The sequence below is a fragment of the Chlamydotis macqueenii genome, chromosome 12 (genome assembly GCF_036417535.1).
Source record: "Chlamydotis macqueenii isolate bChlMac1 chromosome 12, bChlMac1.mat, whole genome shotgun sequence".
NCBI lineage: Eukaryota > Metazoa > Chordata > Aves > Otidiformes > Otididae > Chlamydotis > Chlamydotis macqueenii.
The window spans coordinates 20,905,792-20,920,306 of record NC_141567.1 but is presented as its reverse complement, the minus strand read 5'-3'; the positions used below and the strand labels follow the sequence as shown (position 1 = coordinate 20,920,306).

Genomic DNA, 14,515 nt, shown 5'->3' with positions numbered 1-14,515 from the left:
CCTGAAAAGTCCAATCACTTTAAGAGACAGTATGCAGTAGCTAATTCTACATTAGCACATTTTTTCACTCTTGGCAATGGGATCAGTAAGGAAACTGATCACTACTACCAGTTATGTCTATACAGAAGTGTTGCACATTTTAAAGTTCTATAGAAGAAAAGCGGTACAGTTTCATGCACCAAACTTCTGTCCAAAACTTCTTGTACGATATCGGATATATATTTTTCCATGTTTTAATGTCTTAGACCAAACTCCTGATGAAGAATAGTTTTGTTAACTTTTGCTAATGTGTGAACAGAAAATACCAGGTGATTCTTCATTTAATGTAATTTTTTTTTTTTTTTTTTCAGAGTGATTGCATTTTCTGCCAGCCCAGGGGTGGTGATCTGGGAAAGAAATCTATCATCTTGTTTAAAAAAAATCTGAGTTCTAGCTTGTCTTTTGTAAAAACACAGCGTAGTCTGCTTTACTGATCCAAGACACGTACCCAATTTCAACTTTTGAGCAGTCATAAAATGCAGGGCAATTATCTTGATTCCAGCAGTGTCTTTAGCACTCCAGGACATTCATCAGGGCAGCCAATCACATGGAGAAAGTAATTCCAGGGTAGGTATTTCTGAACAAGAGACTCAGACTATTTTCAGATTAAAGTACGGAAATTGAAGTTTCTTTCATTTTTATCTGCAAAGCTTTCCTGTTTAAAACTCCTTTGGCTTACATATGGAAGTAAATCCTATAGTTTTACATATGCTTAAATGATGTCGTTAAAGGATGCTATTTCCTGTAAAACCAACTGATCTGTGATTATCCTCTGTGTAAAAACATGAGAAAACAGAACAATAACAATGGGTGTAAAGAAATGGCAGTTACTTCTCTTTATTGTCTCCTTCAGGTCTGCTGTCTGGTTAGGGTAACAGACCAATACATAGGTGCAAGATGGTGCAGAAAATGGCTGAGAAGTTCAGGGATCCACATCTAACTCCAAGTCCTTAAACAGACATGTGAGAGAATCATTCCTCCGTGCACAATCACCGCGCCAAGGGCAGTGTTCTGCACCACAACTCTGACGTGACAGTCCTCTTTGTGCTACCTCTTGTAAACAGACTTTGTCTAGGCATTGGTTTATTACAGGACTCTCGATGATTGTGAGGTAGATGCTCTTGATTTTAATATATCCTTTTAAAAAACTTTCATAAATAGGCACTGATGTTTCAAGCACAGAAGCAGGGCTTAGTCAAAATCTGCTGATCTTCATGGTATTCATTTTATGGTTTTATTCCTAACATTTTTGTACACAGAATCAGTGTGCTTTGTAAACTCTTCAGTCATTCTCTTCCACAGAAAAATGCTGTAAAAGATGGGACTGGTAGTGATGATGTATGTATGATTTGCAAAGTGAAAACTTGTCTGTAAAAATACAATGGATACTTTTATTAGTATAAAAGTACGGTGGCGGGGAGGAAAGGTTGGTGGTGTTTGGTGGTTTTTTTTTTCTTTTTCTTTTTTAGAGCTTCATTGCTTAGCTACAAGTCTATCAGAGATGGTTGTCCTATTTTAAGGAAAACGCTGAGTCATCAGGAAGCAAGATAACACCAAAGACAGCAGTGCTACTGTAAGAGTTAAACAAGTCTACAGGCTTAACCCTATGATCCTTCCTTATATAGGTGGGCACTGGCATGCATTCTCTTGTTGTCTCTGACCCATTTTAGTATCTGCTAGCAGGACTTTTTATAATTATTACTTTCAAATTATAAAGCTGATAAAGCAGGATACTTCCTGCAACGTGCTGATTACAATTGAATGTTGTATACAGATAAAGCAGTCTATTATTTGCTGTATTGCCCTCCTTTCTCTCCCTGCCTGGTACACTTTTTTGGAAGGTAAAGTTAAGGAAGATTGATTGTCAAGTGCAAGGAAATGGAAAATTCTTTTTTTAATTTACTGAAATACCAGCTTCTGTTGCATTTGAAAGCAAATGTCATTATATGCTCAAAAGTTGGCGTGTGAGAATATGTTACTCTTCGGTTCTGACAATGGTACAGACATTTTATTTAAGAGCTTGCATCTGTAAAGCAATTTCATTACTTCTGTAAAAACCGGGTATGTTGAGTATGGTTCCTGGTAATCTGAGATAACATAAGCTGGAGTGCCCTACCAGTTATTTGCAGAACAGGTCGAAGTGCAGCCATGGAAAAGGATAATTATTTTTTAAGGTATGTGCCAAGGAATAAGGGTGGGTATACTTCATTTGAATTCATCCTAGCTGTTGTGGCCCCGATACTTGATTCCCCCTAAGGAGTGAGCAGAGTTGACAAAGGAAGTAAAACTACTACTGCTGATGTTGTAAGGACCCAAAATCTGAATGGCTGAGAAATTACTTGCTAAATATTAGAATAGTAAAAATACTTAACAATAAAGTCAAGATATCAAGATGCATTATGAAGGTCGGATGTGGAAGGAAGTATTTTAGGCTTTGTGGGTTCTTCTCATTTTGTGTATATGTGTAGATAAAGTATATATTTTATTTTTCAGCAGTGATACCACCTCATTTGACCCATTTCCACTACATCTTTAGGATGTACATTGTGTGGGACAATCTGGATCGTTAGTGCTTATGAAGTCCTTAGAGAGAGAGAAGAGCTGGTTAAAATAATGAAATAATGCAACGTATGCAAATTTGGAGACATGCTATGTAGAAGTGACAGTGGCAGAGCCTTTGGACATACTTTCAATATCTGTACACTGCAGGGCACCTTCTTAACAGTTTCCTTATCTAGTAAGCGAGGCTTCCTGTAACGACGAATTTGCTTCTTATTGCTCATTTTCCACTTCTGTCATACTTGAAAATGTCATTTACTTAATTTCAAATAACAATTGCAGAGATAAAGATGCATGAAATTCTCTAACATTGGAAGTGAGGCAGAATAAATCCAAACTTCAGTCCACCAATATAGTTCCTAGTATGAAGCAGCTTTCTGAACTGGTTGGAAGCCAGTAAAGACTGACAGTAATGAGACAATTACCACAGAAGTGGGATCATTATCACGCTGGCTTCTGAGTTTTTATGTTTTTTAATAGGCTAATAATAAGGTCTGATATGTAGTGCCCTTCTGGCTGCTTTCAGGAAATGATCAAATTATTTGTTAAATTAAATATCAGTATATTATAGTCTTCAAATATAAACATGGCTGCTACAAAGCTTTTGTTACTTCAGTTCTGGAAGAAATTTCAGTACTACATCCCACTTTAAGTTACACTCAATGATAAGGCATTGAAAAACACCACTGAAATATTTTTAAAAATCTCTTCAGCAAAATGACTTCATTTAAACTTAGGGACAATAATACTTCCCAAATTGCCCTCAAATAATTCTCAAACAAATCCAGCAACTGAGAGCCTTCAGAGAAAGCCAAGATGTGTATCCAGAGCTGATTCAGATCTTGAGCAGTATCTATCTACATCTGAATGCTCAGGAAAATTGGATGTGATCTAAACTCCTGTGGATTCCTACTGGAAGCTGAAATAGTTGTTTTCTGGTAGCCTTAGTTTGCTGTACTAGAAGCAGTGCACGTATTGATTACCCGAGACCTTGCCCACATGTGAGGTTCACAGACAGCGGATGAGCATGTGGATTTGCGATGCCAGATCCTCCTCTGGACTGCCTGCAACTGCAGATTTTTTTTTTTTTTAATGTACCAGTTGGAAAGTCCTTGGAAATGAAAGTAAATTGCTTTGTACTTAATGCATACAATAGTATCAGCACAGGGAGTTAGTGACATGTAAATTCACACCCCATTGTAATGTGTCCTAATTTCTCCAAGCCCTAGGGCCATCTTACTCCACCCAGATAGAGCACCCAGACAGAGGTTTCACTGTATTTATTCTTTATAAGGTTTCTAATTGTCCTGCTGTTGAATGACCTTCAGCATTTCTGGCTGGTCGGGGAATGAACTGCTTACTCACGAAGATTGCACAGGTTCAGTTTGGTTCTGGGTTTTGCTTTGTTTCTTTTTTTGCTGGCCCTTTTCATTCTCTTCGGCAGAACGTTGTAACACAGACCGTTCTTTGACTTTGAAAGGTGTATTTTGAAGTAATGTTTCCAATGTTGGATAGCAAACCACTCTACTTGACTAAAAACAAGTGGAAGTTATAGCATGAACTGGTATGAACAAAAATTCAGTGTAATCTATTACCATACATCCCCGTGCACCTTCACTAGCTGTTCCACGTGGGCTTTCAGATGGGACCCAGCACTCCTGTGGCAGCAACCAATTCAGGAGCATCAGCTGAGGCTGCGTATTGGGCAAGAGGGTGTGGGTAGTGGTGTTTTCTTTCTGACTCCCATTTTGTTCATGCCCAGTCTGAGAAACGAAGACATTGTAAGCTAACTCTTCTTTTGATTACTAGTAGTATTAATTTGGTAATATTCTGCATTAGAATAAAAACTCCTAACAAAACAACTGCCTCTTCAGTGTAGTTTTGTCAGGTGCTTTTTGGATCTGATTAAAATATTAGTTGCTAAAATACTGGAGCAGTATTTTAGCCATTTTAGGGTGACAGCACTATTGCCTGCTATCCTAACCTATTTCGTGGCATAGGCTGAAATTTAAGTTAAAAGTGGCATGCTTATCCCCTCTGTCCCCCGTTATAGTAAAATATCTGAATGTTGTATGAAAAAAAAACGAGGGACTTGAATCTTTTGATGCTTTCCTGCCAAGGCACACTTCCCCACTACCACCTCCCCAGGAAACAAACTATGTTATGCAAAGAAGAGTTCTCAAAAGAGAAAGGACCTCATGAACAAATCGATTTAAACCTGGTTTACATGTGGTGTTTGGGATTTTTTTTTGGTATAAATATTGCAGTATTACAAGTATGTAGACTACACATACCAATTCCTGTATTAAAAAAAATTACACTGCCATAGCCAATTATGGTACTACAAACATTAACCCTGGAATAGTTTTACTATCTAAACTATACTGTTACCTGTTAAGATTATGTTCTTGGTTTTGGTTTCTGTTGGCGTGTTTTTCACAAGTAGGTTTAGGTGTTGGCAGGCACTAGGTTATCACTGTGACTTCCCTTTTGCAGAAAACTGGCTTTCATATGTCCTTCAGGTGTGGTGGGGAGCCTTAAGCCCTACCGTGCTGGACAGTGTCGTCATGAGCAGCAGCAGGGCGGAGAGCTTTGCATAAATAGAAGCTCGTTCTGGTGGCTTTTATAATTCTGGTAGTGAGGATGCTTGCAAGCTGAGGCTTGGTCGTAGTTCACTGGGGAGGGAAAAAAAAAGAGAAAAATAAAGGTTAAGGCGACCCTGAGCGTTGTGCCTTTCACAGCCCCTCCCTGCCCGCCCCGCCGGACGCAGAGGCACAGTGCAAGGGGCGGGGGCTGCCAGGTGCCCGCTGCACAAAGCCCAGGTGGGGCAGGTTTCTCCTTCAGTGCCCTGGCGCACGGCAGCTGGGCCCCCAGCTGGAGCCGCCCCCCGCCGCGGCTCAGCGCTGTCCGGGTGCTGGGGGCGCCCCGGGCAAGGCCCCGCCGGCCCCGCACACACCGCTCTCCCCGCAGGGCCGCTGCCTCCGCCCGCCATTGGCCGTAAACAACCCTTCCCCCTTCCCCTCCCTGCCTCTCCCCCTCCCCTTCGCGGGAGAGACAGGAGCGGCGGCGGACCCGAGAGCGGGGCTCCGCTTCTCACTCTGCCAGCGGCGCCGGGGCCGCCCCCGCCGGAGGCTGCGGGCGAGCCGCCCCCGTGCGCTGCGCGCCGTAGCCCCGCAGGCCCCCCCGCGCCTGCAGCGGGGAGAGGCGGCGGGCCCTCTCCCGTCCTGCCGTGCCGTGCCGTGCCCTGCCCGGCGGGTCGCCCCGGGCGGCAGGGCAGCGCCTACCTCCATGCGCCGCGGCTGCCCGCCGCCCCGTGGAGCGCGCCCTCCCCGCCGGGCGCGGAGGGCGGGAGGAGGCGGTGCCGCCCGGCCGCGCCGTGAGGGGCCCGGCGGAGGATGCCGGCGGGAGGCGGCGGGGTGGCGGCGCGGCCCCCCGGCGGGGCGCGCTCCCTTAGCCCTACGGCGCTGTCCCGCAGCTTGTCCCGCTTGCGGGAGCACCGCGCCCGTTCGCGGGCCATGCTGGCCCTGGGGGTCGCGCAGATGGCGCTCGGCTGCCTCATCGTGGCCGTCAGCTTCGCCGCCCTGGCGCTCACCACCTCGGCCCGCGTCCGCCACTCCTGCCCCTTCTGGGCCGGCTTCTCGGTGAGTCGGGGGCGCGCGGGAAGCGGGGGGCGGGAAGAGGCGCAGCCACGCGCCCCCCCCGGCAGCCGTTACTGGGGCCCAACGGTCGGTGCGGGGCGCGCGCGCCGCCGGCAGCGCCTCGGGGCCCGGGAGCGAGCCCGCGCCGGCACAGGTGGCACGCGGCGGCGGCGCGTTCGGCGCGAGGCGCCCTCCGCGGGTGGGCGCCTGAGCCCGGCGGTGGCCGTGCCGCCTTTGGAAGCGTTCCCCGGGGGGGGGGGGGGGGGCGCGGGGGGCTCGGCGGTTTCTCGGCGGCGTCGGGTGCAGAGCTGGGGTAGCCGGTTCACCTCTGGCGGGACCCCTTTTGGCGGGCTGCTGTTGCCGACCCCGGCGGCTTTTTGGAGTTGGAGACCTCACCCCGAGGCGCGGCCGTCCTCCAGGCCTCGGCGCCGGGTTGTGCTCGGGTGGCAAATTCAGTCCTCGGTTGGAAAGCAATAACGTGAGATGGGCAGCGCGGGAGCGGGCGTTGAGGTAGGCACGCGGCGTGGCAGGCCTCGAGGGGCCGCTGGTCCCACCCGAGTGGGTGTCTGAGGGAAAAGCTCCTCGCAAATGCCCAAACCTGCGTCCTGACCCCTCTGTGATTTCATTGTCAACTTCCCACCGTGTCCTGCTAGTGTACGTTAAAAAAAAAAAAAAAAAAAAGGATACTCTTCTTCATTCAGGTGGCCTCACTGAGTGCTGATTGTCAGTGTTCGGGCGTGCGTGCGGATCCGGTGCGGGCGTGGGTGCGTCAGTCTGATACTCGCTTATGGAAGTTTCTCTCATGAGCAGTGAAATGGGACTTGACAGTTACGAAGAACTAGACATTTCTGAGGGTGCTAGTGACAGACTCGGCATTGTTGGTGAGGATCTGCTCCATTTAATTTAATGCGTTATTGGTTTCAAGTATGTCTTTTCAGCTCTTTTAACGGACCAGAGAGTTTTGAGCTTTAAAAGTGCTTGTTAGAAACCAGAGCTGTTAGACAAATGATTTGGGTTATTCAGTTCTGAGCATATGGCAGAAATGGTGTCATCTTAAAAAGTAGCTGTTCAATATCCTCTTATGCAGCATGTTATTCAGTAATTTTTTGAGTCCTTCAGAGCAGAAGAGTAGTTTTGGATTAATTATTTAAGTATTTTTCTTGATTTCGCCAAGACTTCTGAAAAGACACATCAGTTTGCACTAATAATCTTGATATGGTGATAATTATTCTTTTGAGTTTGAACCTCTGCAAGCTAATATGGAACTATTCATTGTGACGCGGTGTGAATTTTAAATGAAGAATCTGTCTGCTTACGTATTAACGTGCTACTAAAATGACACAGCTTAGGCAGACTTGGTTTCTTATATTGACAGACCACGCAGGAATGTGCACAACTCATTGTGTGTTCCAGTAAGGACAACTTTTTCAATAGTACCTTTTCCCCCAACTCCTGTAATCTTTGCGAAAAGAGACTTTGGGAGGTTATCAGTATGCTCTACAATATGCTGGTTTTTTGATTGCGGGTGCCTTCTACCCTTCTCTCTGTCCGCTGTAACCCATAGAAAAGTATGGTTTCCTGAGCGTTACTTGCTCATCATAGAGAAAGCCATGATTCCAGCCTGTGCTGTGAATTGGTGGAAGGCACAGGGGAAGTGTTGCCAGACTGTTGACTGGAAACCCTTATTGTCCTCTGCTACCAGAATAAGGCAGGTATAAATTGTTTCCTAAATTAAGAGCTAACTTTTAGAAAAAAAATAGTTCTACCTTATAAATGAGGTCTATCGGAGCATAAGAATAACCATTACTTTCCTCCTTATCTCTAAGTTTCAAGTAATAAAGTAAAAATGGAGCAGTTTTCAAGTATGGTAAGCCCCACAGAACTTTGAGGCCAAGTTAGTTACTTACACAGCCTTTTCTAAAAGCATTTTGAGGTATTTAGCGAGTTCAACGGAAACTAGGTGTCTCGTCACTCACAGCTTTCTTCCCGTGGAAGTCGGGGGCGCGCGGGAGGCAAGGGGTGGGAAGAGGCGCAGCCACGTGCCCCCGGCAGCCGTTAGCCGGGCCCAACGGTTGGGGCGGGGCGCGCGCCTCCGGCTTGCTTCTGGAAAATACCATTAAACAAATAACTAAAGGTGAGTTGAGTGACATGAGAGAAAAATAAGGGAAGTATTCTTTCTCTCCTTACCTGATGCAAAAATTAGGCATAAATATTTCAAACTTCCCTTCCAACTACTTTTTTTTTTTTCCTTTTTTTTTCCCCCCGCCTTCCCCCCCCTCTTCCACCCGAAATAAATAACTACCTTGCTTGATGGTCAAGTAGCAATTCTGAACCTTTTCTTGGGGGGAGTGTGATATGCTTTAGTTTTTACTAATTAGAAATGCACATCTTAAAACAGAGTATTCTTGGCGTGGGTACTTTTCAGCATTTTTTGACACCAGCTGCCCTGTCAATATAAATGAAGGCTGCAAAAATTTGCTAATAATCTTTTAAAAGTTTTTGAAAATAATTTCCTAGCGTTTGTAAGTTTCTAATTGATTAAAAACTAAACAAAAAAAAAAAACCCAAACCAAAAATCTGTCTTCATATTACACTCCTTGCAGAAAATTCTCTATTCAACTGCAAGGAAAGGTTCTGATTTCTCACTTTCTGTTTGGAATCAAGTCAAATGAGTGTACCAGTGACAGCTTATTTAAAGAACAAGGCACCATAATTTCCATAAAACTTTGAAGAAGTCAGAGCTTCTTTAAGCATCATCCCACAAATTTTAATCATTTTGCTTTGTCTAATGTTTTATAGCATCATATTAGGAAGAGAAAAAATATTTTCATGTATTTTGTATTAAGGTATTTGAAGGTGATTAATGAGAGTCAGCCTTGCGCTGAGCACAAGGCAATTTGGGGATTAGATGGGCAGGCACCGGTTGATTCTCTGTGTAGGCAGAAATCATTGGCAAGATCTTACAAACTGTGTGGTGGAATGCTAGGTAGTTTGTTCCCATTGCAGTCTTTCATTCAGAAGAATGGCGATTTCATCTTCCCATTCTCTCAGCTGGGTAAAGGGATATGCTTTCTTGTATAAGGTATATGAACATGAGTATCTGATCATTTTAAGAACATGAAGTACTGCCTGTTTTGATCATGGAAGAATAGCTCTCAAAATTAGCCTGTTCTGGTAGGTCACTGAATCTTTTCCCAAAAGTATAAGCGACGACAAGGCTCTTTGTCTCTCCTGTAGGTCCAGAGTTGCTTGAGTATGAGAAAACATTTCTTCACTCTTTAGAATCCAAAATATACACCAATTTATAGTTTACATGTTTTATATATGCCCAGATTGCTTCTAACGCTTCAGCTAAGTGTGCTTAATGTTTATGGTTACTACATCAGTGTTAAGACACTAGCAAACCGCAGGCCTAATAGAGCTACGTCAGTGTGACTACAAAGGCAAATCTTGTTTTCTGCGGTCATTTATTGAAATTATTTATAAGTGGGCAATAAGATGTTTATCGCCCCCCCCCCTTGGTTCCAACAGTCTGAGAAAATTTCCAGCCTCAGAGACTAGAGTTATCTCTAGTATAGGAAAGCATTGATTAAATTGTAAGTTATATCATAAGATTACACAGGTTTCTGACATTATACTGTGGCACTAGAAATCTTAGTTTATACTATCTCTTCTTTTATATGTAGTTATTTGGCAAATGTTGTATTCTTGTGTAGAAGTGTGTTGCTGAAAGATCTTGCGCTGCCTCTTCTTTTTATTAAGTTTCTTCTCAATTCTGCCTCTTTTCATCCGTATCTCATGTTCAAAACAGATAAAGTCCTCAGATTTAAAAGCAGCTTTTATATAGTATGTCTTCAATGTTCATGACGTACATGCTTTTTTGTGGTCTTTGAAAAGGGGAATATATATAGGGAGATTGTCAAGGTGAAGTCAGACCCAACTTCTCTCTTGTGAAGAATGTGAAATACATTATGTACTTGTCTACATTATTAACTGAGAAAGCTGAGTGTAGAGCCTTTTCTTCACTGACAACGTACGAAATAGGTTTAAATCCTCGGATGCTGCATAGAGGAGTTAACTTTCAAAAGCCTCTACTAGTCTGTGGCCCTGACTGTTCCTCACACGCAGCGGGTTGTTTTAGCATGTTCCTATGTAGAACCATTGTGGAAGTGAAGGGGAGGTCACAAGAAAGATTATTTGTTAGCAGTTGTGAGTGTTGTATCTCTTCCGTTTCAGGTACAGATTTTTTTCCTTCCTGCTTTCTCATTTTTCTTTCCTTTCTGGAGTTTTCCATTATTGCTTGTGGATAGTCAGGTGAAATAAAAGAGGTACTAGAGTGATGGTATTTGTAGATTGGAGGAATGAGCTTTAGTTTGCATGAAAAGTCTGCTGCCAATAGAGAGTCTGATACTGTGGAAGTAGAGCTAAGCTGTTTGAGAGAAAGTAAACTTACTGCTAGTGATATGTGTTGTATATACTGAACTTGTAAAATCTGCTGACACGCATCATTTATTTGTCTCAGAGCTGATCATCTTGTATCTAGGACTTAAATGGTATTTTTCTTGTCCACCTGCCGTAGGTACAGATTGAACTAGCGTGGATATCAAGTAGTTTTAATCAAACTGTCCATTGCAACTCTGAGTGTGCCACATGCTTCTCCATGAGAGTATCTAGTATGGGCTGCTTGTTTTGGGTACCTCTGGTTATCACACACAACTTGAGAGCTTAACCTGCAGCTTTCTTAGAAGAAACTCTTTTTTTTCTAGAGTTTGTGTAAAACATCAGAAATGTTCCTGAACATCTGTTATAACCACAGAGAGGTCATTAGCTGTCTGGGTAAGATTGATGACCAGATCCCTTCTCTGTAAGTGGTTGTTCTAATGGTAGATTTTCAAATCTGTAGACTCCATGACCATGACGATTAGTTTATCGTGGACAATTTGTTATTCCGTGAAGTTTGCCACTGGTTCAGACAATGTTCTGTGTCTGTAAATATTCAAATTCTTTCAGTCTTCTTTTGGAAGTAGTTTGTATTGCTGTTTTGGGAACTGAGTAGGTAAATTTCTGCACTGAAAAAGTTTTTCTCTTCAGGAGACTTACCAGACCTCTGATGCAGATTATCAAATAGAGGTGGATTCAGGAAGCAAATGGAACTGATTTCCCTATGTGAATGTTGAAGATCTTATGTCATTCCTGAAAGATGGTGCATCCCACACACTAGAACAATTATCTCTATGTTCCTTGCTTCAGATTGATGACATTTAGAAGACCAGGAAATGGATCAGCAATTTGTTAACCTATCTTTTGCCTATTCATGGTCTCCTTTCCAACAGATGAGTGACTGCTGGATTTGGCTAACAACTCATGTTAGGTTTTAGCCAGTGTGATAGTCACAAAATAAGAGCAGCTAGCTTGGATGATAAATTTGAGAAAGCTGTACTATAATGTTTGATCACTGTTAACTCCTCACTTAAGAACTGCAATATACAGTAACAGTTTTAGTTACTTGTAGTGGAACCTCCAGTTATATATGCTTATAAAAGAATTACACTAACTTGTGATTCTTTGAAACTTTGTGTATTATGGTTTATTGCTGTGTCCTTTAGTTAGCCCACCACCCCCGTTTTTTCTGTCTCTACTACATGGGTTGGATGTACCGGCACCTTAGGCATACTTTTCCTTTCCTTTGTGAGCTCGTCAGGGCTTTGCAACGTGAGCAAGCTGGGGAAGGAAGTCAACTGTCTGGAACTTTGTGTCTCAGGAAGGCTGCTAGGCACGTATGTTGCTGGTACACAGTATTAGTAAAAAAATATCAATGTCACCTGCATGGACTTACCTCTCACCTTCATAAAATTAACAAGGATTGCAACGTGTCTTGTCTACAATCATCATTAATTGTATTCTTGATTTGTACATCATGACAATATTGTGTGAAAGAAAAAAAAAATAGAACAAGGCTGTTATAAACTGTTAGTAGATGCCAGTTAAAACCTGTGGTGTTGGTGTACAAGACCAGATTGTATACGTCATATAATCATAAGAAGTAAGAAGCCTTGCATGCATTCTCTGTACTTTCTGGAGTCCGTGGAGGGACAGGGCTTTGGAACAGTGGATTCATAGGTGAAAATGTTGTCTCTATATCCAGATGGAATGATAGTAAATTAGACAACTGGAAAGATGAACAATTAGAAAGAAGACAGTATTGCTTTTTATTCTTTGAACTACACATGGTAAAATGTCTATTTGTAACTTCCTGACAATTTTGGGCCAAGTGTAACCTTTAGATTTCTTGTCTTCAGTACACTGTAAGAAAGCCGACTCCTGGAAGCCACCATCATTTGTTTCATGAGGCAAATCAGCTTTTCTGGCTTCTAAGTGTATTCTGTTGCCTCAGCTTATAGGGCTGGGAAGGACTTGATTGTGCAAATTCATTAAAAAACTTCCAGCGTTACAGGAAGGAATAGTTGAAGAAAGCAAAGATGCCCAGTTATGATACAGGATGGGGGGGTGGGGAGAGGTGCCCAATCTGTAGAGAAGAAATAGCTTTTTTTTTTTTTTTTTTAAATCCTGTATTATTATAAATTACCTGTGTTATGAAGTTATTATTTTTCTGTAGGCATGCAGACTGCAGAATAAAAATATTATGTTTTGGGTAAGTCTTTTACTGTTGTCAGCATAAGATAGAGTTTTATTTTTTATTTTTTGATATGTAGTAGAAAGATGGGTGTATATCTCGGTCTTTTTAGGAATTAAATATTTTTCTTGAATTCTGGTTGTCCCTTCCAGATGTCCTTTCTTTTTTGCTGGAAATGTAGCAGCATTTGCTGTAAGGATAGTCAATGCTACCCTAGAACTTACAACAACTAGCTGCGTGGAACAGTTACAGTCTACTGAGAAACTTAGGAATAGGTAAGTTGAAGCTTAGTTGAAATGGGAATTTCCAAGGTCAATTATCCAGCCATTAGCAGCTGCTGAACATATTACACCTCCATTTTAGTTGTAAGTTGCAACTTATTGAAGGAATGAGTTTGAATTATAATGCTTATTTGGCTCTTCTTTCACGACTCCTTTTTCTGCTCACTCCTGTGCCTTCTGGAATCAAAGGGCAGAACAGATAATGGAACTCTGTAGGGAGTGAACTGCCTGAAAACACATAACTTACACTACTGAAATAGGTATACTCCTGTATTTAGATAAAGATACTCTTACAGCAGCAGCATATGGTCTGATCATTACCTCTTCTCTATGGGAGTAACCACATGCCTTTAAAGGAATACTATGCAAATATGACAAAGCTGGGGAATTTATAATTGAGCAGTGTTTATACATCTAGAGCATCATAACCTATGTGCAGGCAATATTTTAAGATCAAAATGCCTGAAAGCTAAGCCTTCCCTCTTTGGCAAAGTCACAAAATCACAATCTCTATCCCATAACCAGAGGCTGGGATCTGGATTTGTAAGAACAGTGTATTCATATTCCTTTAGAAGTACTTGATCGTGCTGTTTGAAACTTCAGTCCTTTCCCTAGTATAATTTATCATTGTCATTTTTGGTGGTCTGTGGATGTGTCCATATCAGTGTTTTAGTTCTGATCATATACGTGCTCCCACTTTCTGTTCATTCACGTTGTGGAGTGTTCTCAGTGCACACAAACTTGGCTCAGTCTGGCAGCAAGTAGGTATTGAGTTTCGGGACCAGACTAGAGCTTGTCTGAAGTAGTCACCCGTCCAGTATGTATATAGCATGGATGCTCTCGTCTTAAGAATCAATTCTTTTGCAAACAGATTTGCTCCTGTTTCATTTACTCTTCGCTAATTTAGGTAGAACCTGTAAGGCCAAACCTGAAAACTCCTGTATTGTGCAGAGGATGTGAACTCCCTACAGATTCCCAGTAATCCTTTCTGCTGGGCAGAATTTTACTCCGTACAGGTTACATCTACATTAGTAGTTTGGTGCAGGTCTGCAGAGTGAAATAGCTGATTCTGAGGGCCAGGTGCCCATGCCCTGTGTGTGTTACTTTTGAGTATGTTGGGTATCTTTGAGCCAAGTTGCAAAATGAGAAATACTTTTGAATTACTGGTGTATCACTTACAATGAGATGTTTTTGGATAGATTGTGGTTTAAAAAAAAAAGAATAATTTTACAATATTCTAACAAGTGTAGACTTGCTTTTTATTGTTATTGTATCTAGGCTAAAATGAGAAAATGTAAGCACTTTGAAGAATATATATTTTTTGCTTGGATTACTGGATGTAACTTGGATTTCTGATCTTTACA

General features: G+C 42.5%; 1 protein-coding gene and 1 long non-coding RNA gene across 6 annotated transcripts in view; one reads left to right on the top strand and one right to left on the bottom strand.

Moving 5' to 3' along the window:
• Positions 1-3,863: 3,863 nt before the first annotated feature.
• Positions 3,864-5,945, bottom strand: LOC147599307 (uncharacterized). 2 transcript variants are annotated; one of them, XR_015259937.1, is made up of 3 exons: positions 5,883-5,945; positions 4,990-5,273; positions 3,864-4,361 (listed from the first exon to the last, which is right to left on the bottom strand). It is a non-coding gene; the product is annotated as an uncharacterized LOC147599307 (long non-coding RNA). The 2 variants fall into 2 exon arrangements; XR_015259938.1 differs by lacking the exon at positions 5,883-5,945 and adding an exon at positions 5,671-5,743.
• A 48-nt stretch (positions 5,946-5,993) lies between these two features.
• ENTREP2 (endosomal transmembrane epsin interactor 2) overlaps positions 5,994-14,515 on the top strand; it is a 130,215-nt gene continuing 121,693 nt past the window's right edge. For all 4 annotated transcript variants that reach the window (XM_086757373.1, XM_086757372.1, XM_086757371.1 and 1 more), the window contains exon 1: positions 5,994-6,239. In XM_086757373.1, the coding sequence (XP_086613499.1) occupies positions 5,994-6,239 (246 nt within the window). The remainder of the gene's footprint in view (positions 6,240-14,515) is intronic.